This window comes from Rhineura floridana, chromosome 7 (genome assembly GCF_030035675.1).
Source record: "Rhineura floridana isolate rRhiFlo1 chromosome 7, rRhiFlo1.hap2, whole genome shotgun sequence".
Taxonomy (NCBI): domain Eukaryota; kingdom Metazoa; phylum Chordata; class Lepidosauria; order Squamata; family Rhineuridae; genus Rhineura; species Rhineura floridana.
The window spans coordinates 43,207,808-43,235,584 of NC_084486.1; the positions used below are offsets into that span (position 1 = coordinate 43,207,808).

Here is a 27,777-nt window from a genome sequence, read left to right on the forward strand (position 1 = left end):
GGAGGAAATACCAGGACCACATCCCCAGCTGAGTAAAATCCCAAGCCGCGTGTATTTAACCAATATCTCCACACTTAATAACGTGCATGTGATGGACCCCTATAAAAAATCTAACAACTTCAGGAAGATTATCTCAGAGGCTATGATATGGATAATTCAAGTCTAGTCTATGCAAATAGCACATTCTGTGCTAAAACTGATTCAGGATAGACAGGTGTGTGATGTGTGAACCTGGCTACAGTAAAACTATTTCTGGATGGTATCATTTCAGACTGTAGGTAAGTAATTGTCTTTTTCCTATATGAAGCAAGATACCTTCCCATAGAAAAGCAGCATGTCAGGAAGGTAGCTAGAATCCTTTTAACTAAAATCTACTTTTCTATGTGCAGCCAACTTTTTATTCATAGGAAACATTTTGCACACCTGCAGTATAAAGTGGAATAGAGAGCCCAGGAACAGTGTTGCTATGTGACCTATTTGTGTACATTACTATGAAGCATCTCAAAGTGATTTCATGATACAATAAAAACATCTATGCATATGTATAGAATTGCATGTATAAAAACAGTTTAAACAATTCTATATATAAAAGCAATTAAAACTGAGTATGTTTTGTTGTTGTTGTTATGTGCCTTCAAGTCGATTATGACTTATGGCGACCCTATGAATCAGCAACCTCCAATAGCATCTGTCGTGAACCACCCTGTTCAGACCTTGTAAGTTCAGGTCTGTGGCTTCCTTTAGGGAATCAATCCATCTCTTCTTTGGCCTTCCTCTTTTTCTACTTCCTTCTGTTTTTCCCAGCGTTATTGTCTTTTCTAGTGAATCAGGTCTTCTCATGATGTGTCCAAAGTAGGATAACCTCAGTTTCATCATTTTAGCCTCTAGTGATAGTTCTGGTTTAATTTGTTCTAGCACCCAATTATTTGTCTTTTTCACAGTCCATGGTATCTGCAAAGCTCTCCTCCAACACCACATTTCAAATGAATTGATTTTTCTCTTATCTGCCTTTTTCACTGTCCAATTTTCACATCCATACATGGAGATTGGGAATATCGTGGTCCGAATGATCCTGACTTTAGTGTTCAGTGATACATCTTTGCATTTGAGGTCCTTTTCTAGTTTTCTCATAGCTGCCCTCCCCAGTCCTAGCCTTCTTCTGATTTCTTCACTAGTGTCTCCATTTGGTTAATGACTGTGCCAAGGAATTGATAATCCTTGACAAGTTCAGCGTCCTCGTTGTCAACTTTAAAGTTACATAAATCTTCTGTTGTCATGCCTTTTGTCTTCTTGATGTTCAGCTATAGTCCTGCTTTTGTGCTTTCCTCTTTAACTTTCATCAGCATTCATTTCAAATCATTACTGGTTTCTGCTAAGAGTATGGTATCGTCTGCATATCTTAAATTATTGATATTTCTCCCTCCAATTTTCACACCTCCTTCATCTTGGTCCAACCCCGCTTTCCGTAATATGTTCAGTGTGTAGATTAAACAAATAGGGTGATAAAATACACCCGTCTCACACCTTTTCCAATGGGGAACCAATCGGTTTCTCCATATTCTGTCCTTACATTAGCCTCTTGTCCAGAGAATAGGTTGCGCATAAGGACAATCAGTTGCTGTGGCACCCCCATTTCTTTTAAAGCAGTTTCTCATGATCTACACAATCAAAGGCTTTGCTGTAATCTATAAAGCACAGGGTGATTTCCTTCTGAAATTCCTTGGTCCGTTCCATTATCCAACATATGTTTTCGATATGTTCTCCTGTGCATGGAAAAGCTGATCTCAGGTGTGGGTAGCTAGCTCCACCCAGCGGTTGAAGGCAGAAGAGTGGTAATTTTTTTTACGAGGACTTCCTGCTCTGCGCAGCTCCTTATTTCAGTTTCTCTTCTGCCTTCCACCAAGAACAGTTGATCTAGCTCCTCTCTGCATTCAGGCCTGTATAGTTTGGTTTTTTTCCCTATTGTGTGTCTGTACCTTTTCCTTCCTTTACTGTTTTCCTATGTGTGTCTTGTTTAAAACAAAAATAAAAAGGGGTTTGTCATTTTATGTTTCTCCCCCCAGAGACTTCACAGCGGTACTGAGCCGACTGCAAAGCAGCTGCCCCAACGCTTCAGCTGCGAGACCACTGTTTTCTTCATAGGACTCTGCCCCCCCAGCCTCGTTTCTCAGGCGCGTCTGTGCCTGCCTACCAGCAATCACCCACCCTAGCTGGGGACTTGGAGTCAAAGGAAAAGAAGAAAGCTATGCCTTCTGCCAAAAAATGAGACAACAAAAAATTCTTCCATAGACCTTTCCATCCTTATTTGCCCTCCCAGTCCTTTCGAAGCTCCAGGACATTCCAAAGAGCAAAGGAGTCCTGTACCAGCCGTCCCTTCTGGAATAGTCAACGTACCAACAACCTTTCCCCAAAAGATCGGGTTTTGGATCCCAGTCTCGGGAACATCAGTTCTGATGCCAGGGTCCCTCAGGTGGGATTACACCTTCAACACTTTGCCCACCGTTGGAGGGACACGTCTTCAGACCAATGGGTACTGCACACTCTCAGATACAGACTGAGGCTGGAATTCACCTCCCTACCTCCAACCAAATTTATCCCCTCCCCCCTCTCAACATCTCCGGACAAGCAGGAAAGGACTCTTCAAGTGATTGCCCACTGTGATGTTCCTGTATTAATGTATATATGGTAAGTGCTGTTTGTATAGAAGATACATGGTAAGTGGAATGAAAGAGGAGGGGGAGTAAATGAGCAGTAGAATGCTGGATGATTGGCTGAGTGTTTGGATGGCTGAGAGTATAAATGGAAGGATGACAGTTGAATCTGGGTGGACGTGAGTGGGATGTTTTGGTGGAGTTTGGAGGTGGGTGTGAGTTGGTGTATGTCAGGAGAGTGTGGAGAAAGAGGGAGGTGGAATTCGGATTAGTAATAAGTCAAATATCACAGTAATAGATGAAACCATAAGCTTGTAGATCATTATCAAAGTTATCTTGTTATTAATGTTATTTAATAAATACTATTTTGGTTTACTGAAGGCCTGATCCTTGGCTGGGGTTTCACAGACCAGAAGGGAGGGTAAGGTAATAACCAAGGCTGAAGGGAAACAGTAACAAATGGTGGCAGCGGTGAAGAGGAGAAGATAACATTATAAGTATGCAGAGCAACCCCGAGTTATGAGTTATCTGCATTGATACAAGGGGGTTGGGAACAGCATAGGCACACAGTCACAAATGTAACCGGATAGAGAGACTCAGGCAAGGTCTCTGGGAACATTGGTTGTAGAACGTGACTGGTGGTGCTGCCTAGCAGGGGGGTCTATTGAGATCTGTGCTAGAGCGGAGAGAGAAACCATAAAAAAGGACAGTCTGGACTGGTGGAGTCCCTGGTGGTGCCTAGTGACAGGCAGTATCCACGAGCAGGTAGGAACCTGACAGGGAGAGCCAGGGAAGGGCGTCACACCCACCTTCTGCAGATTTCAGCAATAGAGCCCGTTCCAACAGGCGAGAGGTTTTCAGGAATCTACTTAGTATTCTTCACCATTGCAAAAAAAAGATGGATCTTTCAGGGCAGTACTCGATTTGAAGAACTTAAATCAGCTCATAAAATACCGCAGGTTCCGCATGGAAACTTTACTGTCCATCAAGGAGGCATTGAGAAAGGAAGACTTCCTCTCATCTATCGATCTGAAGGAGGCCTATCTGCATGTCCCCGTTTTTCTGCCTCACAGACGTTACAGTGGGAGTTTGCAGTGGGAGAGGATCACTTTCAGTACAGGGCCATGCCCTTCAGTCTGGTGTCTGCCCCCAGAGTATTCACGAAGATCATGGTTGCTGTGGTGGCACACCTCAGGATACAGGGGGTCCATGTCTTTCCTTACCTAGATGACTTCCTGCTCTGGTCTTTGTCCCTCCACAAGGCTTGGGAAGATCTACACATCACCCTAGCATGCCTCAAGGATCACGACTTCCTTGTCAATGAAACCAAGAGCCAGCTTTGTCCAGTCCACTGCATAATATATTGCGACATTGTGGCCAGGCGTCACCAGAAGGTAGCGCTTTCACCAGTGGTCCATTGCTACCTGCTATGGTGGGTGCACAAACACAATCTACTAAGGGGAGTGCTGTTCCAGGACCCTCCACGAACCCTGATAATTTCAGATGCCAGCCTGAGAGGCTGGCGAGCCATTTGCGATGGCCAGATGATACAAGGGACTTGGTCACCACAGGAGTCAGTACTTCCAATCAATCTTCTGGAGCTTCATGCAATTCGGCTAGCCCTGAGGCACTTCGCAGAGATCAAACGGTTGGGGATGATGCTGGTCAGGATGGACAACATATCAGCCAAATCACATTTGAATTGTCAGGGAGGCACATGCTCCCCACAACTACAGAAAGAAGCTGCCCTGCTGTTCCAGTGCAAGGAAACAAACATGGACTTGATCCTCGCGGAATACCTCAAGGAGGAAGACAACTGCCAAGCAGATTGGCTCAGCAGACAGAAGGTGCATCAGGAAAAATGGAAGCTTCACCCATTGGCCTTTTATCCTTTTAAATCGCCTAGAGGGATTAGGAATAGGGGGCACTGTTTTACGGTGGTTCCGTTCCTATCTCTCAGACAGGCACCAATGGGTGGCATTGGGGGATGAGGTTTCAGACCCTTGGCCTCTCAATTGTGGAGTACCACAGGGTTCTATCCTCTCCCCCATGCTATTCAACATCTATGTAAAGCCGCTGGGGACCATCATCAGGAGTTTTGGGCTGCAGTGTCACCAATATGCGGATGACACTCAGCTCTATCTCTCGTTTAAGTCCTCACCAGAGTTGGCTGTGGATACCATGTCCAAGTGCCTGGAATCCATTAGTGGATGGATGGAAGAGAATAGGCTGAAGCTAAACCCCGACAAGACCGAGGTGTTGCTTGTGGGAGACAAGAGAAGGTTGGGAGATATAGACCTGGTGCTCAATGGGGTGAGATTACCCCTGAAGGACCAGGTCCGCAGCCTCAGGTTCATTCTTGACTCCCAGCTGTCCATGGAGGCTCAAATCTCGGCAGTGAGCCGGGCAGCTTGGTATCAATTACATCTGATAAAGAGGCTGCGACCCTACCTTCCTGCCCATCTGCTCCCGCGGGTGATACATGCCCTGGTCTTCTCTCGCTTAGACTACTGTAATGCGCTCTACGTGGGGTTACCCTTGAAAACGGTCCGGAAATTACAGCTGATACAGAATGCGGCGGCACGTTTGATTAAGAATAGCCGTCGCCGTGATCATATAACGCTGGTGTTAGTTGATCTACACTGGCTACCAGTTGTTTACCAGGCCCAATTCAAGGTGTTGGTGTTGACCTTTAAAGCCCTATACGGTTTCGGCCCAGTTTATCTAAAGGAGCGCCTCCAGCATCACCAATTATGCCGCCTGACGAGATCAGCCACACAAGACCTCCTCTCGGTCCCGTCAGTCAAAACAGCTAGGCTGGTGTGGACCAGAGAGAGGGCATTTTCAATTGTGGCCCCCACCCTCTGGAATTCCCTTCCTTTTGACCTTCGACATGCCCCCTCCCTGATGGGTTTCCGTCGGGCCTTGAAGACCTGGCTATTCAGGCAGGCCTACAGGGTTTTTGGGGTGGATTAGTTTTAAGATGTTATCAATTGGAAGGCTGGTTTTAAATTAATTATTGAATGTTTTGATTGATATATTGTATTTATTGTGTTATTGTACGTCGCCTAGAGTGGCCGTTAATTCGGCCAGATAGGCGACTCAAAAATAAAATTTTATTATTTTATTATTATTATTATTATTTCAGGAAATAGTGAGACGCTTCGGCAGAGTCGAGGTGGGCCTATTTCCCATACCCCTCAACCGCCAGATTTTTCTCCAGATACGTGACACCAGAGGCGGAAGGCATAGATGCTATGACATCCCAGTGGCCCCAAGGACAACTCTACGCCTTCCCACCTCTTCTGATCATTTCCAGGGTACGTCAAAAGATCTGAGCCAAAAGGGCAAGAGTTCTACTGATAGCTCCTTGGTGACCAAAGAGACCCTGGTTCCTGGAACTCGTCAATCTGTCCATCGATCCTCTGTAGCAAATTTCCCTCAGGGAAGGGCTATTGCCGCAGGGACAGCTTCTTCACCCATACCTGGGATGGCTGGTGCTTCATGTCTGGAGATTGAGAGGCGATGCCTCCTAAAACGAGGCATTCCAGCTCAAATGGTGGAAACTATGATGGCCTCAAGATGCCCTTCCACAATTAGAATATATGAGACTACATGGAAGGCCTTCTCAATGTGGTCACAAAAGAAGGGTTTAATTCTAAGGAAATCAGGTATAAACAATATTCTCTGCTTTCTACAGGATGGCTTGTCCTTGAGTCTTAGGCCAAATACTCTTAGACTTCTGTCTACATAACCGGAGAAACTGCTGGGATCTCATCTGTTACTCAGGCATTTTCTACGTGGGGCAACGGCATCGGCACCTCCTACGATCCATCGTTACCCAACTTGGGATCTACACAAGGTGTTAACAGCCCTACAGAAGCCCCCTTTTGAACCCCTAAGTCAAATTTCCCTACGTCTCCTATCCTTTATGGTTTTGTTCCTTGTGGCCATTACTTCGGCCCGAAGACTGTCTGAGTTGAATGCTCTGTCTGTTGACAATAATTTCTGTGTGTTTCATAAGGACAGAGTAGTCCTACATACTGTCCCTTCTTTTCGTCCTAAAGTACTGTCTACCTTCCACTGTCAGCAAGAGCTGGTACTTCCTTCTTTTTGTCCTAATCCCATTCACCCCACAGAGAAAGCGTGGCATTCACTGGATGTGCGAAGAGCCCTGAAAGTGTATATCTCTAAAACAAAACATCTCCATCAGACAGATAGTTTATTTGTCTCCTTCCACCCAGCGTCTTTAGGGAAGAAAGTGTCTTCGTCCACACTCGCTAGGTGGATCAAGGCATGTATCACACTGGCCTATGCCTCTCTAAAGTTAGCCCAGCTGGCCAGGATAGTGGCTCACTCAACTACTTTTTCCTTAATATTGGACTACAAACAGCATAATGATAAATAATGGTCAAGAGCTCCTATAATGTTATTCCCACATGGATAGGATCTTTCTCAGAGCCACATTGTACTGTTTATAATGTATACAGAGTACAGAATCTTGCTGCTCTTTGCACAGATTTTGGGTTGTCCTGAAGCAGAATTTGGACTTTTTAACACAAACAAAACAGAGTGCTGGTTAGTGTACCACTCTTAGTGAAGAAAAGACACCCCCCCCAATTTTGGATTCCTTTACTTTTTGGTGTAAACAGGAATTTCCTAAACTAGTACCTTAAATCTGTACTTACTGGGGAGTACTTTTTATTTTGCCACTGAACTATAGATAATATCTAGTATCTGCAATGCAAGACTACTTTCCTTTACTTAGAGTTAAACATCTGTGTTCATGAACTTCCAAAGCATATGCATTTGAACAGCTAAGAATAGCAACAGCTGTTACACTTATAGCAGCACTTAGAATATAGACAGGTTAAAAAGAACACGTACATAGTTATAGTAATCCTAGCAGCTGAACTGCAGGATTAACAGAAGCAATAAATATTATTTCCAAGCACAGGAACATCACGTATTTTAATATATATAATTGGGACATATATCTATTGATTGTTTTTTAATTTATTTTACAGACATGGAAAATGCATGAACTGTCATCAAGAGTAAACACAAACTCATTTCGATATCCAGTGTGTAAACTGTCCATGCACAGATGACCAAAGATGCAAACTGGAAAGAAGGAAGGGGGAGAAAAGAGAGGCTTAACTGGATAAGGCAGGAGAGAAGCTACAATCCCAGTAATAGAAACCATCTGTCCTCGTGTACGTGTTGGGTGTGTGTTAAGCTGACCGTCACTTCCTCCAACCCTCCTCAAAATTAGCAGAGCCACAAATAGTGTATGTATACTTCCTACAGGCCAGGCATGGAAGTTTAAATCTGTGATCAGCAAATGATCCCAAGCATTCATTTAATGGAGGGTTGGATGTAGCAGCATACTTTCCTTCAGTCCTGAGTTCAACCAACCCCCTGCAAATGCCTTTATGGGGAAAAACAAAGAGCCATTCTCAAGGAAGTGGGGAACCTCCTATGCTTACGGAGACTGGCGGATATCACTGAGGCGTGGGATAAACCTGCTCCCTGTTCTCATTTATTCTGCCCTATAGAACTTGAAAAACTGCCTGCTTCCGTTCCAGACAGTCCTGCCCTATGACATCTGTCGGGTATATTTAACTTGAATTCCTGAATTGAACAGGGGGTTGGACTCAATGGCCTTATCAACCCCTTTCAACTCTACTATTCTATGATTTTATGACTCATTTCTTGATCATACTGGTGTGAGAAAAAGATGGAATCCAGGAACTGGATCTCTCTCTCTCTCTCTCTCTCTCTCTCTCTCTCTCTCTCTCTCTCTCTCACACACACACACACACACACACACACACACACACACACACACACACACTAGGGATGAGCAAGAATTTAACTGAATTCGGATTTAGCACCAGATTTTTCAGTGGCCCACATATTCTCCATCTTTGCAGAGCGATCCTGTTTGCTCTGAACTTCAGTGGCTTTCCCTCAACACCGGTTTTCTCCCCCTCAAATATATTGTTCTTTTACTGTTTTTACTCACAAGCACAGAAGTAAATCTCTCTCTCTCTTTCTGCCACCCCCCACCACTTGAATAACCCAAATTCCAAGTGGGAGGAAAAAGCCAAGTCTCACCCACGTTGACTCTAGGAGGAGGCTGTGGGCACTGAAAACTGCTTTCCTCTTCCTTTCCAAAATGAAAACAGCCAGTCTCTGCTTGCTTGCTAAAGTGAAAACTGACCAGCCTTAGTCATAGTGGAGAAGGAGAGGAGGAAGCAGCGAAACTGCTTTCCTTTCCTTTATCAATATTTTCTTTCAAAATATTTATATTTTCTTTTAGTTATCAATATTTCCTTTCAAAATATATCAATATTTAATCAATAACATTTTTGGGGAGGGGAAAAATCAGACCGGTAAAAGCAGCTGATAGCTGACAAAGAACTAACTTGAATTGATACTGCCTATTAGATTGACAGAATACTTTTGAAGTGGCACCAGTTAACGTATCTCATCCCTAACACACACACACACACACACACACACACCAGAGCTTGGAAAAGTTACTTTTTTGAACTACAACTCCCATCAGCCCAATCCAGTGGTCATGCTGGCTCGGGCTGATGGGAGTTGTAGTTCAAAAAAGTAACTTTTCCAAGCTCTGACACACACACACACACACACACACACACATATTGTGAGGCCTTCTTGAGGGAGGAATAGTGCAGTCCACAGAGACAAGTTGTTATAGCAAAGCTCCTTTATCTGAATTCCTTTTTAGTGAGTGTGTGTGTGCATGTGGAGGGGGAAAATGCTATTATGTGAACTTGAAGCACTGATGACACTGTAAAAAAGGTTGTCCATTGAATTTGAGGGACAGGAGACAGGTGGTTTCAAAGGTATGTAAAGAAAGCACTATGTGACCAAAAGGCTGTAGGAAGTCAGTGCACATTCCTGAGCAGACAGACAGCTAATTTGGGCACACACAGAAGAAGGTGATGGCTAAAGCAGATCCTTTTTAGTATCCACTAATTTACACAAGGTATGAGTACATATTTGAAAGTATAGAAAGAAATGCTCTGCTGAAGTGGATTCTTGGGCTTTGTACCAATGTACTGTATGGAGCAAGTTAATAAAAGAACCTCTCTGATGGCAATATGTTATGCTTTAATTACAGATGTTGCAACAGATAGCTACCATATAATGGACTCAAGAGAACAGTGGCAAATGGAAAGCTTTTCAGAATCATTAACTCCAACTGATATGCAAAGCCTGTGAAACAGACAATCATTTCAGCCAAACTGTCCCAAAGTATCAAATCTGTCTTGAATTCACAGGTTTTTCTGGGGTGTGTGTGTGCTTTTCTAGAAACATTCTCAACTCCTTCCTCACTGCATCCCCAAACATTAACTTGAGCCTTAATGCTTGTCCATGTTCTTTCAGCTGCTGTGAGAGCAGACAAGGAAAGGATAAACTCCTCTTGGTCAGAAGGCAAAGCCACCAAACTTATTTGGAGAGGCGACTTCCCTTTTTTCTGGCTTTGCCTACTGACAGCGTGCAAGGTCTCTTTGCATCTCATACTAACTCTACCCTGGAAGTCCACCCCCCTTTTCTGGCTTCATTTTCCACTCTTCCCCTCTCATCCTAACAGTCTAGTCAACCAAGGGAGGAACTGATAGGGCAGCCTTTTTGCTTCCATCTTAGCAGAGTTAGTCATAACTCAAACTTAATGTTTTTTTCTTTTTAGGGATGGGATGTATTGGTTGGTGCTGGTTCGAAAGCATTCCATTGACCTAACAGGCCAGTCTGCTAACCACTGCTTTTACCAATCCATTCCCCCCCCAACAAAAACATTGGTATTCTGAAAGGAAATATTGATATTGTGAAAGGAAATACTGACATTTTGAAAGGAAATAGTGATAAATGATATTTAAGAGAAATACTGATCTTAGTATCAATATTTTAGAGGCTGATTTTCTAAAAGAAATCTATTTTCGAAAATAGCCATGGAAAATTAAAAATTCAATCTGCAATGACAGACCATAAGCAAATTAGGCTGCAATCCAATATTCATTTACCTGAGAGTAAGTCCCATTAAACCCAGTGGGAGTAGACATGTATTGGATTGCACCCTTAAAGGAAAATTCAGTTCCAAATTGGGTGGAATTCTAGCACATCCGTAGTTCTTTTTGAAAGCAATGTGTCCCCTCCCTCAACACCATGGCAAGCAAGGGAATGCCTTCTATTCAGGAGGCTTAGCACCACTTGCTGAAACTTCTTTCCACACCCACCTGGGCCTATCTCCAGTAAATGGATATAAGTGGAGCAAACTCTAATGTCATCTCTTCCTTCCCCACTCAAACAACACTGGTAAGGAAGAAACAAGACTACTGGGCACCGTTTCCCCCTATGAAAGCTTCCTCTTAGGAGCTGTGCTCCACCATTCAGCTTTAGGCCTGGGAAAGAGCCAGTAGCAGACAACAAGTCAGTGGGTTGTACTCAATTAAGTCCTACCCAGAGAAGATTCACTGAAATTAATAAACTTGTTAGTCCTGTCAATAGGTCTACTCTGAGTAGGACTGACATACTACCCTGTATCTATATTGGACTCAAAACAGTTTTTGATTTATATTGTTATTGTGCATGTGTTACTTTCACAAAAACACCTCTCATGTCACTCAGGACAGTTTTGTCCTCACTGTGTCCTTTAGGCCAATGGGAGCCCATTACACCCTGTGAACTTCTAAAACAAGTATTTTAATATGGAAAGAAACAATATGTATTTGTTTACTATGTAAATGTTTTATCCTGCCTTTCCATAATTATGCACTGGAGTATGGCTAACAACAATGAAAAATAACTATTATAAAAACCACAATAATAAAACTACTATCAAAATAATATAACACAAGCCATTAAAAACACGGGTATCAATTTCAAGAATAATTTATTTTGCTTCTTTTCTGCCTCAAGAATCTACAAAGATTATAGTGACCCTAATAGTACATCTCCAGACTGGGGGGGGGGGAGTATATATCCCCCTGATCTGAAAATGCACTCTTATGGGCACCATTATCTTTCTATATATTATTAATTAATTAAATTTATATCTCGCCCTTCCTCCCAGAAGCAGCCCAGGGCAGCATTTATTGTTGTTGGCCACCTGGGTGCTTAATTTTGGAAAGCCAGGATAAAATAAATAATAAACATTGCCATTATTATTATTACTATTTCTATTCATTACAGTTCTTGGTGAGGTCCCCATTGGAAGCCAGAGACATCCAGGTCCCAACCCTCATTCTGTCTTGCCTACAACATCCTAGGTTCATTATCAACAGGAGAAAGAACTCCCTGCATCAAGCTCAACATCTGGAATTACATCTTGGCATACTGCTAGTACAGCCGCAGGGAGGACCCTTTTCTGGAAGTGACAGCAAAAGATCTTCTCTGCAACTTTCAAGATTTTGGCAAATGCCAGTGAACCTCATCTAGTAGATCTGCAAAGAAAAATGGCAGCCAGTATCAACTTGATCCTTTGGGATTAGATTTTATTGTAGGCTCTGGTGGCTGCTACTTCCCTGTTAGCATCAAAACCTCCCTCACAGGCTGAGAATATGTGGAAGGTCTGACTCTTCCTACACTGGCAGTTGGCTTCTGATCTTCCTGGCAGTGGGGTGCCTCTGAGGGCATCTACAGGCATGCTGATAACCGCCACTGTCAGTCTGTCTCTCAGATCCTTTAAGCAAAAGTTTATGCCAGATGCACTTTAGTGAAATGTGAGTTCCTCCTGGAAGGCAAGTTGAAAAAAGACAAGAATGACTTTGTTTATTTCTGTGGCGCTATAGCTGTTAAAACAGGATGTCTGACTATCTTATATTACTTCCTTTTATTTCACATTTGGCCAGAAACATGAGACAGACATTTCTTGGAATAGCCTCTACTTACTTGGCAGACTTGGTGGAGATTTATGATGGAGGCTCTGGGGAGGTCACCAAGTCTGACAGAATTGTAGATTGAGGGCAGCCTGAACAATTTTTTAAAAAAAATGTCTTTCTTTTAAAGAACAACAAATGAGAATAAGAGGAGAAAAAGGGGTGGGTTATTTTGCCTGTGGTGAGAGCAGACAATACTAGGCTAGATGGACAAATAGTCTTATCTGGTATAAGGCAGCTTCATACATGGAATAAATTAAATGTGTATACTTGGTCACTCCATTGGTTGGGAGTTAAAATGCAGTCATTAAGAACCAAGCTTTGTCCTATCTGCATCTGAAGAGTCACAGCTTCCCCACTTGTCCTTTAGAGTGTGATGGAGTGCTGAGTACTAGCCTTGTAGACATAGACCGAGACTTTCTTAAAAGCCCCTTAGTGCAAGTATAGCATACAGGGTGATGGTTTTACACAGTTAGATGCTGAAATAAATATTGTGTCTTAGGGCCTCCTTCTCCCCCAGGTTTGCCTGTTATACTATGTTTTTACTCTTATATACACTGCAATCCCTTTTTAAGTACCAAGCACATTAGCCCTCTTCAGGTGTTTGATATGAGGGTTAAATAAACACCTATAGCCACAGAGATAAATGCACTTCGCCGCCACCACTGCATCATTGTTCCTGTCACCCTCCATGACTTGACAGTAGAGATGGGAGAGAAATTTGATTCTGTTCACATTTAAAGCCAAATCTATCAAATTTGTACTTTCTGAAACAATATGAGTACCGAAACACAGTCATCCTTCGAAATCCATACGTATCCAAATTTTGCAATGCAGTTCTCCAACCAACCAATGTTTACAAAAATGCATATATTGGGTTAAAGTGTGCATAAAAATGAACTTATAGTAGTGAAAATAACATACAAAATGCACCATTGCTTGAAAAAATGTGTACATTGGTCAAAGCTGCATACAAAACGTGTTTATTAGGAGATATTTACACTAAAATGCTGAAGAATCTTCATTTAAGATTTTTGTGTTTTTTTAATTACAAATTGCTGAAGAAATCTGGGAACTGGCAAAATGAGAAACTGAGCAAACCAAAATTGACACATCCTTCCATCCTTAGTTGAAGGAAGTTTGAAGCGGGGAACCTCCTATACTTGTGGGAACACACTTGGCTGTATCAAAAACCTGTTTTTGTAGGGTTCTTTGATAATGATCAAGGGACAGAGCTAGCATATACATTTCCACAGTCCTGTTAGGATGACTTGACCCTGATATTAAACACCTGAAAAGGACTACAGAGTTCTAAAGGGAACTTCCCAATGTTATTTTGTTAGCATCATGATGATGATAATTACATTTATATACCACTTAATGCCAAAATAGCCTTCCAAGCAGTTTGCAAAGTTGTATTTACTTAATGGAAATGTGCTATGTGAAGAGGGATTTGTGATTTTTCTCACTTAAAACCCAAACTGTGAGCCCTTTCTAGTCTTTCCCTGAAAATGTAACAAGTTTCTTCCAGTCTCTTGCTACAAGATCCTCATGGCTACTGTCTGCCATCTGAGGTGAAGAAAAACAAAACAAAAATAGTATCCACAGAGATAATGTAATATGAGACTAAGGACAGATTCCTTAAATAATAAAAAGTGGGAAACTCCATGAATAGTAATTCAAGTTTACTGGAAATGTCTATTAACTTATAAGGACAACCAAATTACATAGGAGGGACCCCATGGCTGCATGTGATAGCACACATTTTTCACTGCATAATTTTTATGGCGTGGCTTACTATGATGTGGCCTTTTCTGCTAAAGAAAACCCTAAATCCCCCAAGTTCCATTCCAATCTTCTTGGAATTGACTATTATTTAAATAACTGTCTCATTTAATCGACATGTATCTGCATTTAAATTGGTCCAGGGAATGCATTCTCAAAACAATTGGCACTTACAAAGGTGTCTGGAACACCATCCGTGTACTTATAACAAGCCACATCTGAACATTAAACTATAGACCAATGCATTCTTGACAGCCAGACAGCAAATACCAGTTCTGAATCACAGACATTCCAGTTTTCAACCTTACAACTGATTACTTGATAGCAAAGTAATACCTTGGTGATGGAAAACTCTAACCACAAAATTCAAGATAGTGCTATAAACAGCACTTAAGCAATGCTTTTTTACTTGATCAGTGTTTTCCAGAGAAAGAAAATGTACAGCTTTAAGGTTCATGGTTGGTATGTAACAGTGATATTTGAGAATATATTTAATATTACTTTGTTTATGTCAAAATATGAAGATGGATTTTCTTTATAGACATTTAACACTCTGCACCCGTAACTGAAAAATGATGTGGTGCTTGCGGGTGTGGAGTGGAGGAAGATTTGGTTTGGTCCACTTTTCGTAGTGGACTAGCCCAATCCAATGTTCTTGAACTTGCTGGCAGATCGCAATGCAAATCCGATTAGACACTTACCCAGATTCTGAAATGCAGTTTTGTTGCGCAAAAGGTGTGCACAAAAATATGTATTTTATGTAAAGAAAAATGCAAACACAATATTTAATGCATGGGAAAATGCACTGAAAACAATTGTAAAGTGTGCAATTTACATAAAAAGTTTGTGCAAAATCGTGTACAATTGCAGACTTTTCATGCATTTTTATAAAAGTCTACAGAAAACAGGATGGAAGAGACTTATGACCAAACACCAGCGAAACTTAAATGGGACATAATTAGGTTGTTTAGTCCATCCCTACACTAAATACTTTTAAAAGTACAGACCTGTAAGAGAACATGCTGCATTCATTACATTTATTTCATTTTAATTTATCCAATTTCCTATTTTCTGGAAGTCAAGAACCATTTTAAAATAGAGGCAATATTAAAATATGCTAGATATTCAGATGGATGTATTCACTGCTAAAATACGTCTACCATCATTCCTACCTACTACTAGCTATCTAAAATTTGGAAAATAAATGTTTCAACTCAGATTGTTGTGGAACAACGGGCTATAGAAAAGCTACAGGAGAAGGACTGTAGATCAGTAGCAGAGCATCAGCTTTGCATGCAGAAGGTCCTGGGTTCAACATCCCCCACCTGAGACCCTGGACAGCTGCCACCAGCCAGTGTAGACAATACTGAGCTAGATGGACCAATGGTCTGACTCAGAATAAGGCATGTTCCTATATTCCTTTGTACAGAATTGAGGAACTTTCCAGAGAGAGCTGATCATGTCAACCTGTTATTGTTATATGCCTTCAAGTCAATTATGACTTATGGCGACCCTATGAATCAGCCACCTCCAATAGCATCTGTGTATACCCTGTTCACTTCTTGTTAAATTGAGGTCTGTGGCTTATGGAATCAATCCATCTCTTCTTTGGCCTTCCTCTTTTTCTACTCCCTTCTGTTTTTCCCAGCATTATTGTCTTTTCTAGTGAATCATGTCTTCTCATGATGTGTCCAAAGTATGATAACCTCAGTTTCATCATTTTAGCTTCTAGTGATAGTTCTGGTTTAATTAGTTCTAACACCCAATTATTTGTCTTTTTCGCAGTCCATGGTATGCGCAAAGCTCTCCTCCAACACCACATTTCAAATGGGTTGAACCTGACTATTGGTTAAATATGTGAATGGATTTAATATGCATTTTTATAGTTTTGAAGTAGCAGGTACAGAGGGAAGGGATCAGGGTTGAGACAGTGTTGTGCAGGAGAGGGGTTTAAGCTTTTCCTCAGCAAGGTGGTGCAAATAAAAAGCACGAATGGCTGCCTCCTCCCAGGGCGAACAGAATTGGGTGGCTATTTTCACTGGGACTGCAGTGCTGGGGGACAGAAATGACCCCTGCTCCCCATGCGCTATAGTTCTGAGGATAAACCCACCCGGTGCCTGCTATTTAAAAAATGATACACCAACCAGTTAAATACATTCAAGCATTTAACATATTGTTTGGGCCACATTTATAATGATGAAACATAGGCCCAATTCAGGCATCTGAAAGTCTATCCACATGAAACAGCTCAAGCATTTCCAGAGAATCAGCCATGTTGAGGAAGAACAGCACAATCCTGGTTATAGATGTCACATTCTGCTGTGGATATGCATAAGCAGAGCAGCATGTTTTTTAGCTACTGTTCCCACATAAAGCAGCATGTTCCCTAGGAAGCAGCAGCTGAATCAGGACAAAATTCAGGTCACAGTTCTGAACTGGCTCTTATGGGAATGTAGGGGACTGATCCTACTAGGACTGTAAATAACAAAAGTACAATATTTAAAAGGCATGTTCATAACAGAATTGAAAGTCAATTCACTAATAGGCAAAAAACCTTGTGGTTTAAGAACGTACCTATAGCCCACAGATCTTTCTATCAAACTTTAAAAAGCAGGGAAATTGGGCAGCTATAGTGAATGCACCAGGGGAGCAGGAGACCTAACCTCCTCTCTGAGATATTGGACTGCCCTACAAATTTGTCAGAATGTAAAAACAATTTGGGTTGGTCTTTCACAGTCCAATCCACTTCCTGTGTAGCTTGCAAGAATTTGGTAACGTGCCTCTGAGTATATGGTGAGTGGTGGCAACGCCTGCCATCTCCAAACATAGAGAATTATATTTGTGTATGTTTGTTGGTGTTCTTCTTACTTTGCTTCTTTCCTGTGTTACTAATGTTTCTACAGAGAATCTAAACTAGAAAATTTTATTCCCTCATTATTCATCCTAGAAATCTGTGTCAAATTTATTCTATTAATTTCAAAGCCTTTTTATTGGTCAATGTCATATGATGGTGAAGACAGCCTTTTGTGTTTCAAATTGGAGGTTATGTTCTATTTCTATCTTGGGTGCATTAACAGTTGGACCTGAAACTGCAGTTTGATGTAAAATCAGACTGATTACAATATGTTGCTACTTCAGCAATGACCCCTAGCTGTTGGAAAAAAGAGGTGGCATGTTTTCAGCCTGCTATGTTTAAACCACTTCATTGAAGGCAAGGTGGGCACAGTGAATTAAAAACATAGAGCACACCTAGCATTTTGCTAGAATATATTTCTCCTCCCACTGTTTTATCTTGTGCAAATTGAGACACTCCTTTTTTTTTTTTTTCAATAATTTTTATTCAAATTTTCATAAAACATACAAGACGAAATCATAAAACATTCAAAGACAAAAAACAAAATCAAAAATAGTTAAACAAAAAAAAAAAATAAAAAATAAAAATAAAAATAAAAAATAAAAAATAAAGAGTAAAATATTGACTTCCCATTTGTCAAAGATCAGATCAGTTATAAGTCTATAATATATAACAATCCTGTCTCTTAAGTCATATTATAAAATCACTTTCCTCCAATAATTATCTTACTTAATCATCAAATCTCATAAACATTACTTTATTCTTTCCACAAAAAGTCAAAGAGAGGTTTCAATTCTTTAAGAAATATATCTATCAATTTTTTTTTTCCAGATAAGCATATCGATTAATCCATCTCATTACTAATTATGATAATCTTATTGTCATAACCATAGTAAAAATAAACATTTCAATTAATCCATCACATCAAAATCTGTTAGGTTCAGTAATTTCAGTAGCCATTATTCTATTATCCCTATTAGTTCCATTTTCCATCTTCCATCTTCAGTAGTCTTGTTAAGTCCAGTAATTTCGGTATCCAATCTTCCATTATCAGTATTCCATAATAATCTTGCTGTCAAAGCCATAGTCATATAGTAAGAGTCTGATGGGAATTACCTCTATCCCAAATATTTTCTTGCCATCCATTCTGAATAGGTTGCTGAAATACTGCTGTAAAATCATATCTCTGTTCTTTTTTTCAAAATACACTGGGTCATCTCTTGAAAGTTTTTCCATTGTCACATGGCTGCAGTTAATTCCATAGATTTTCTCTATATTGGGCTCCATCACATCATTCCAGTCCAGAAGATTATCCATGCCATTGATAACTTTATCTCTAGAATCTTCATTAATTTCTTCAGAGATAACATTGAGTTCCAAACAATAGATTTTATTTCTAAAGTCCATAGACTCCAAATCTTTTTCCTGTTCCACGTTTGTTCCAATCTCCGGGGTCTCCTCTCTCACAGGGACCCCTGTTCCAGTCTCCAGGGTCTCCTCTCTCACAGGGACCCCTGTTCCAGTCTCCAGGGTCTCCTCTCTCACAAGGACCCCTATGTCTTTAATCTCCTGTGTCTCCAAACAATAGATTTTATTTCTAAAGTCCATAGACTCCAAATCTTTTTCCTGTTCCACGTTTGTTCCAATCTCCGGGGTCTCCTCTCTCACAGGGACCCCTTCCAGGGTCACCTCTCTCACAGGGACCCCTATATCTTTAATCTCCTGCGTCATTTTACTCAATTCAATTTTCAGCTCCTTACAACCCTGTCGCAGGTTTTGTTTCGTTATCCGTCCCACCTTCGTCGGCTGGACCTCGTCCCATAAATTAATGAGATCTGGTCGTCCCAACAAAAATAGGCTTTGAGGTTAATCTCTTCGTTTCTCCCTACCCGGGAGAAGTTTAATCAGTCAAAAAAAAAGAAAAAACTGACTGATATATCTGAATAAGCTTCTTTTGAGGCAGGAGCCCGTCTCAAAAGCAGGCACAGGCTAAGTCACCCTTCCCGGAAGTCGCAAATTGAGACACTCCTGAGGTCCACTGGAGATTATTCTGCAGAAGTCAGTGCCATTATTCCACAATTATGTTTGGAGTTTTTTTATTTCAAATTTTGCTCTACTTCACATATTCACAGAAATAGAAACAAAAGAAAATGATTTCCTACAGGAAACCTCACTAAAATTGCAAAGTAAATCAGACATATTTAAAGTGACCATCTGAACTATATCAACTGTCTTAATAATGTTGCTTCCTCCCTGCTAAAACAAGATCAGCACAGCACATGTCCTCTTTCTATTATTTGGGATGATTGCAGGTGTTGCCATCACTCACCATATACTCAGAGGCACATGTTACAAACTTCTTCCAAGCTACACAGCAAGTGGATTGGAGTATGAAAGACCAACCCAAATGGTGTTTGCATTCTGACAAATTTGTAGGGCAGTCCAATATCTCAGAGAGGAGGTCAGGTCTCCTGCTCCCCTGGTGCATTCACTATAGCTGCCCAATTTCCCTGCTTTTTAAAGTTTGATAGAAAGATCTGTGGGCTATAGGTACGTTCTTAAACCGCAAGGTTTTTTGCCTATTAGTGAATTTCCCTGCTTTTCAATCTGGGAGATAAGAAATGGGATCCTGTCCAAGTTTGCTGAGAATGGATTGATCATTTGCATGCTTATTGAGTTCAGTGGGATTTATTGAGTTCAGAAGGAGGGGATTGGAAGGGGATGGAGAGGGAGGGGCAAAGGAAGAGGGAGGCAAGAGGGAGGGAATAGGAGGGGGGAGAAGGGAGGGTGGGTTTGATTGTTTGCATACTTTTTGAGTTCAATGGGATTTATTTCTGTGCAATCATGTTTGAAAATGGAAATGGACTGCCTTCAAGTTGATTCTAACTTATGGTGCCCCTATGACTAGGGTTTTCATGGTAAATGGTATTCAGAGGTGGTTTTACCATTGCCTTCCTCTGAGGCTGAGAGGCAGTGACTGGCCCAAGGTCGCCCAGTGAGCTTCATGGCTGTGTGGGGATTCGAACCCTGGTCTCCCAAGTCGTAGTCCAACACTGACCTGGGGGAGGGACGGGGAGGAGATTGGGTGGGTGGGTACTGGGCAGAAGGAAAGCCCCTTTCCTTTATTTATTTATTATTTGATTTATATCCCACCCTTCCTCCTAGCAGTAGCCCAGGGTGGCAAACAGAAACGATAAAAACACTTTAAAACATTATAAAAAGACTTTAAATTCCATTAAAAGAAAACCTTAAAAACATTTTTAAAAAAGCTTTAAAAAATCTTTTTTTAAAAAAAAAGGATTAAAAACATTATTAAAGAAAACATATTAAAAGCAATTCTAACACAGATGCAGACTGGGATAGGTCTCAACTTGAAAGGCTTGTTAAAAGAGGAAAAGTCTTCAAAATGTGCCAAAAAGATAGCAGAGAGCAAAAGGAAAACATTGTGAACAGTATCATTGCTTTTCAGTGTTTCCCCCACCTTTTTATTCTACAACAGTCACATGTAGCCTCCCACCCAAATTTAAACCAAAGCTGTCCCTGGCCACATCCACACCAAGCCTTTATTGCACTTTGGACAGTCATGGCTTCTCTTAAAGTATCCTGGGAAGTGTAGTTAGTGAAAGGTGCTGAGAGTTGCTAGGAGACACCCTGTTCCCCTCAGAGACCTTCAATCAGAGTAGCTGACTGTTAAACCAGTCTGGCCACTGAAGCTCTGTCAGTGGAATAGCAGTCTCCCCTCAGCACCCTTCACAAACTACACTTCCCATGATTCTCTGAGGGAAGACCTGACTGTCTCAAGTGAAATCAAAGTCTGGTGTGAGTGTGGCCCCCTGATTCACCAAGCCCAGCAGCTGTGAGGCTTTTAGAACACTGACAGTTGGTTCTTACTGAGCATGCCTGCCCTTATCATTGGCTTCCAGTCAAAATTTCTTAAATTAATTAAAAATCAGCCAGGCATTTTTTAAACCTTTAAATGGCAGAAGATGAAGGTCAGAGTATGGGGCAAGGCCAATATTAGGATTACAGGTACTCTGTGAACCTGGCTGATTTTTAATGAATTTCAACAGATTATGAGATCTCTCAGAGAAAGAAGTCCAAAAGGGCTTTGTAGTTTTTTTCCTCTCTTTTTAGATTTGAACTCTTGATTCTGTCTGACTGCTTTGTGTATCGCCATGAAAATTGAGAGGGTTGTTAAGCAAGTGTTTCTGAGTTCAGTACTGTAAGTTTTGTAAGGTTTTGTTTTGAAATGAACTCATGGGAAGCATCAAAATGGCATGGGGGTATTTTCAATTTAACATTGCGGAATGTGAAAAATCCATGCTGGCTATAGTATGCAGCCACTCTTGTGGCTGTATAATACAGACTTTGGAGCGCTAGTGTAGCATACTTCCAGAAACCAGACCAGCCTATTGTATTCCATATGAGCTGCAGCGCTTGAGCTATGGCCGAGGAAAATAATTTTGTTTCAGCCACAAACATTTTCTTTTAAAGAAGATGTTTCATTCTGAGTTGTGTGCTACCTATTTTGTAATATGGCTATTACACCTAATAAGCTATTTGTCAACTAGAGGCTACAGAATGAAAGGGTCTGCCCAGATACGCAATAGCTTCTAAGCCTGCCTGCTTTACTGTCTAATGAGGAAGTCATGTTCCCTGATTGACCTTGGGAGCAGAAAGAGACAACTTTAGAGCAGCAAGTCTGAATTTTTTGCAGGAATTAAGGCTGTTCAGTGCCTGAGGACATCTTCCTCCCAAAGTTTCCCTTTTGCCTGTAAGTATGAGCTAAGGACTCTACTATTCTATGATTCTATGATTCTAAGTTTCTTTATTGACATGGGCTCATTATTCAGCTAGTGTGAAATTGCGAACACCCAACCTTCCTCTGGTTCTAATCTAATTAAACTTTCACCATACTACCCACTGCATTTGCCACTGAGAGCTCAGAACAATAAAGAATGCTTGTTGAGGGCTTGCCAGAAGGGGCACATCAAAACCTGCTTGTTCCATTGCTTTCATGAATCTCCTTAAAATAACAAACAAGGCTAGGTAACAATAAAAATCAGCAAAAAGGAAAAGTCTATCAAGGGAGAGAGGAATGTGGACCCCTACTGGAATCTTCAGGTAAGTCCGTATCATTGTCACATGGGGGAATTGCTCCCTGCAAGATATAAGTCAGCTTTTTCCAACCTTTGGGTCCCCAGATGTTGCTGGACTACAACTCCCCACAGCCACCATGGCCAGTTATCAGGAATTATGGGAACTGTAGTCCAGCAACATCTGGGGACCCAAAAATAGGGGAAGGCTGATGTAAGTCTTTCTTATATCTTGCTAGGGTTCTACAAGGTGGGATCAGAAGATCCTAGGTGCCACCAAATCCACCCGAGAGCATCTTGGTCTTCAGAGCATGCAAAGTCAAGGTAAGAAGATTTGGGCTTTCCAGGAAACACAGTTGGGGGTCAAAGGGGTCAGGTTGGTAATTTATTTTTATTTATTTAATAATATTTTTAAGCTGCTTTTTTTGAGCTTTTTAAGCTGCAAAACCATTCAAAGCAGCTTACAACATTTAAAAACTCTATAATTGGTGAACAATTCTCCCCTTCTCTCTCTAGGGGCCCCTCATGGATAATTTCCTTGTGCCAAGTGCACAATTCACTGGGTACCCAGGAAGCAAACCCAGATAACAAGATGGCAGCTAGAATCTGGGTGGAACCCAGGTAATTCCCTTCTAGCTGCCCTATTCCCTGGGTGATTCTGGAGCTCTTCTCTAGGTCACTGTGGCATCCTGGCAAGGGGTGGTGCTTCCTCTCCTGTACCACCAGAGGTTTGGATGTATGCCTCCAAATCTCCTTGTACTTGCACTCTATCTCCCCCCCTCCAGCTTTCATCTGCTTTTCAGCTCTTTGGATCCACACGTCTTTATTCTTGATCGGCTCCAGCTGTGCTCTGTCTCCCCCACCCCCTAAGACATCTGTTTATTTAGATGAGTGTGGCCTCTCACTGGTGTCCCAATGGCTCTGAGTGAGGTACAATGTCAAGAGGGGTAGCCCAGGACTTGACTTGCCCTCAACTGCTTTTTGTGTTCATGAAGTTTGGTGTAAGAGATGCTGATAAGGAAATCTGGCAGAAAGCATGTGCATGCCAGGAATTGTTTGACAGTTGTTTATAGGGAAATACTTTAAGCCTATTCTAGTTTCATGATGCCATATTGCAATCTCTTTTGAAACCCCAATCTAATTCATATGCAGTATGTGGAGCTGCCCCACTCTGTGGGGCTTACTCCCCAGCTACCTAGTAAGTGCATTTTGGATTACAGCCTTAGCTGCAAAGTTCTTTGGCTCATGATCATTGTCTGCTTAAACAAAAATAATTTTGGGTGCACAGTGTGTGTATGCATCTCTCTAGATTGCTCCCACAACCTGCTCAGCTATCCAGAGAAGAAGTTGTTAATGACATGACTACTTGCTTGCCTTACTTTTATGGAAGGGATATCCCTTTGCAAAGGCAGCAGAAAGCCTGTTTACTGCACTGCACTGTACATAACTTAAAGGAGTTCCTAAGAGTCTGACAGGTGTCATGTGTCAGGGAGTCCTTGTTACTATAAATCTGTGGTTCACATGATCTCACAAATGACTCACTCGACTAATAATATTTTATATTCTCTACCTGCATATTTTATACATACACATATATAGAACAAAAATTACATACTGATTACTGATACTTTCCTTTTACACATATATATACACACAAGTTCAATATAATTTTATTAATATTATTTATTTATTTGTATAATATATATCCCATAAGGCCATACTACCCTGAACAAGCCTGATCTCGTCTGATCTTGGAAGCTAAGCAGGGTCAGGCCTGGCTAGTACTTGGATGGGAGACCTCCTGGCTTAGAGGAAGGCAATGGTAAACCACCTCTGAATACCTCTTACCATGAAAACTCAATGAATATATACAAAGGATTCATAGTGTCACCATAAGTCATAATCGACTTGAAGGCATGTAACAATAACAATATCCCATGCCTTCTGCATAAACTTCTGCTCCCAGAGCAGCTAACAATATAGATAAAATATAATTCAGAACAGAATATACAAAATTAAAACAACAAAAAATGCCAATAGTCTATTCCTATTTTAATTATTTCCTAAATTCAGTTACAAGCTGAGAAATAATTACTTTTATCTTCATTGCAAAGACCTGGAGCAGAGCAAATATAATAGCAGTAAGTAAATGATAAAAACTGTGTTCCTTCTGAAATTGTATCAGAACCCATGTAAGTCCTTATTTTAATATATTGGTTGGAAGATTTTTTCCCTCCTAGCTGTCACACTATTTAAATACAGAGTACACTGGAGAGTGAAAAATCTAAACGTGTCAAGGCAGTGACAGGAGTTTATTCAGATTAATTTTTTTTACAGCTGTTGCAAAGTTTATCGCTGCTTTTTAGTGACTGACAACTTTACAACCCTATCTTTGGCAATATTTCTCTTCATCAGGTACAATAACAAGGGAAAGCTAAATATTCTTCCCAATCTTTGTGCCCCCCACTCGCCAAAAGCACAACACAACCGTGAAATGTTAAAAAAGAATTGTTACCTACCAGTTCAACTCTTCCAAAACCTCCAACTCCAAGGGTGTCAATGATGTTGAAGTCAGACAGTTTCAGGTTGGCGAAGAAGGCAGCTTCGGCTTCATATCTGGATTTTTTAATGTGAAAAAATGGAAATTTCTTAGAGGTGCAAACGTGAGTACTATATAATTTTGTTCCTGGCTGACATGAGCGTTGAATGGAGTTTACCATCTTAATTTCCATGTTGCTTCTTAAAGTTTCTTTGTTTTCTCACCCATTGTTTTATTGGTCCCAGATCCACATTCAAAATCTACTTGCATTTCACCCTCAAAATAAACCAAATGCGCCAACAGCATGTCTGTAATGCAAATGCTTTGTGCTATAATTCAGTTTCAGTTATCAGTTGAATGCTACATCTTGACAGTTTCTATTAATCTTCTGGTAAGGGTTGTTTTTTTTTGGTGGGTTTTTATTTTTCCCTTTTAGTATTTTTGGAAGATAAAGTCTTTCATACGAGTTTCCCTTGTCCGCAAGCTGGCCGAGTTTCTATAAATGTTTATTGAAAGTGGCAAGATAATTAAGATCCTCAGAGAGAAATCACAGCCAAGTTTTATGAAATCAGATCCAAAAAGCTGAGGAACTGGTGTGCGGATGTCTGAAAGGAATTATTTCAGACACACATTAACATTGCTAAAAGAGCATTTTCCCTTCTCCTACATCAAGAAACTTAGCATACAACTTCCAAAACTTGTGGTCCCCAAATCCAGAAGCTGTCTCTTTAGTCTGTGTACAGAGCTGGTTGTAATAAAAACGTACACAGTACTAGCTATGCAAGCCATGTGAAGCTGACACATGCATGCATGCCAAAAGTAAGCCTCCCATGGGTATACCCATGCAGATGAATCTCTCCAAATAGTTCCTTGTTGGGGATTACAGTATTTTTAGAAAGGCTAAGAGGGTAAATGGAAGAACAGGTTCCACCCACTTACTGAAGGTTGATCTGAGAAGCATTTGGATGCCAGACAAAAGATATTTTGTGTGTGCAGCTCTTCACAGGCTACATTTGTTCTTCAGAAACAGTATGCAATAGTAACGTTCACCATGTAGGGAGTGGATGGTTTCCCAAGCATTCCAAAATGGACTACATTTACATTTACATTTACGGTCATGGTTAAGTAAAAATTAGAGGGGATTCTTGGCTGTGCCTGTTTAGCTCCATCTATTTCAGTTGGGTGTGTCTTTCTGGAACACAATTAAAAGCTTGGGTGGTTTTTTTTGTTTTTTTTTAAGTGTGCTCCTTTAGGTTTCAAAAACAAGTGCTCATGTAGTACGGGGGTGAACCCTGTTTAGGAGAAACCCTTAGGCATGCAAAACTTGTTATATGGTGTTCTGAATTCTGGCCGGTATGTTTAATTTACTAGCACATGCATTAAAAATGTAGATGCTTAGTGTTAATGGTTCTTTTCGATCCTTCCTTGTCACTCGAGGCTCAGGTAGCCTCGGTGGCTCGGAATGCATTCTACCATCTTCGTTTGGTAGCCCAACTACGCCCCTATCTTGGCGGTGACGACCTCGCCTCAGTTGTTCATGCTCTAGTGACCTCTAGATTGGATTACTGTAATGCACTCTACGTGGGGCTGCTCTTGAAGACGGTTCGGAAGCTGCAGCTAGTGCAAAACGCAGCAGCCAGACTATTAACGAGGACCAATCGGTCCTCACATATTACACCTGTTCTGGCCCGTTTGCACTGGTTGCCGATTTGTTTCCGGGCCAGATTCAAGGTGCTGGTATTGACCTGTAAAGCCTTGCACGGTGTGGGCCCGCAATACCTGTTGGAATGCCTCTCCCGCTATGAACCTACCCGTACACTTTGTTCGACATCTAAGGCCCTCCTCCAAGTACCGAGTCATCAAGAAGCTCGGAGGGTAATGACAAGATCCAGGGCCTTTTCTGTGGTGGCCCCCGAATTGTGGAACAGTCTCCCCGAGGAGGTACGCCTGGCGCCTACGTTGTTATCTTTTCGGCGCCAGGCTAAAACCTTCCTATTCTCCCAGGCATTTTAAACCCATTTTAATACATTTTAATATACTGTTATGTATTTTAATGTCTTAATGCTTTAGTTATCTTAAATATTGTTGTGTTATTATGTATCTGTATTCTATATTTATTGATTTTTGTTGACTTATTGTATTATAATGTATGTTGTACACCGCCCAGGGAGCCATTGGCTATGGGCGGTTTATAAATGAAATAAAATAAATAAATAAAATAAATAAATAAAATAAATGGCATTTTATTAACTATATAGCCTTGTGCTAGAGATTATACCAACAAAAGATCTCACATGACCAAAAAGAACCTCATTGGACTGGTAACACGGGCAGCAAAATGTTAAAAAAAAGATTATAAATGTTAAATGCACATCCAAAGCAATCCTAAAACATTATGCTTGCTGATGAAGTTTTCAACAGTTTATCTACATTGCTAGACTCAAAATAAAATGTTATGCCACTACAGGTCTTCATCTATATTATTTCTTTCCTTCCACTGAAATTTATGTATACATAACAGTGAGCCTTATATCTGTCATATTTCATAGTCTAATCTAATTCAAAAATTGAATGTAACTGATGCACTTCCCTTCCCTTCTGAAGCATTTGCTTGCAGTGTCTTTTCATGGAAGAATCTTGTTTGGGTGGCTGAGGAATGGCCTGTTCCTGGCTTTTGGGTGCCAAGTGATCAGTGGGTGTGTGCACAAAACACTGGTTATCTTTCCCTGCGGCTGCTCTTTTCCTTGTCTCTGATACTCATTGTGCCTGGTGGCAAGGACTAGCAGTAATAGTGACCATCACAGTCAGAGTGACTATCACAACCATCATCTCTATCTCTGGGCTTGCCAGGTGGCAGATGATGCTCTTCATCCTTCTCCTTGCTGCTGCCTGATAGGCCCAGAGGCAGAAGGCTCTACATCTTGTGGTTGTTGTTGTT

The 27,777-nt window shown here is 41.1% G+C and overlaps 1 protein-coding gene across 13 annotated transcripts in view; it reads right to left on the minus strand.

Moving 5' to 3' along the window:
- PRKG1 (protein kinase cGMP-dependent 1) overlaps window positions 1–27,777 on the minus strand; it is a 1,123,517-nt gene that overhangs the window by 53,968 nt on the left and 1,041,772 nt on the right. For 12 of the 13 annotated variants that reach the window (XM_061635360.1, XM_061635359.1, XM_061635362.1 and 9 more), the window contains one exon: window positions 24,820–24,916. In XM_061635360.1, coding sequence (XP_061491344.1) covers window positions 24,820–24,916 — 97 coding nt within the window. Of the gene's footprint in view, window positions 1–24,819; window positions 24,917–25,017; window positions 25,563–27,777 lie in introns of those variants that run through there. The other variant, XM_061635372.1, reaches the window with a different exon arrangement.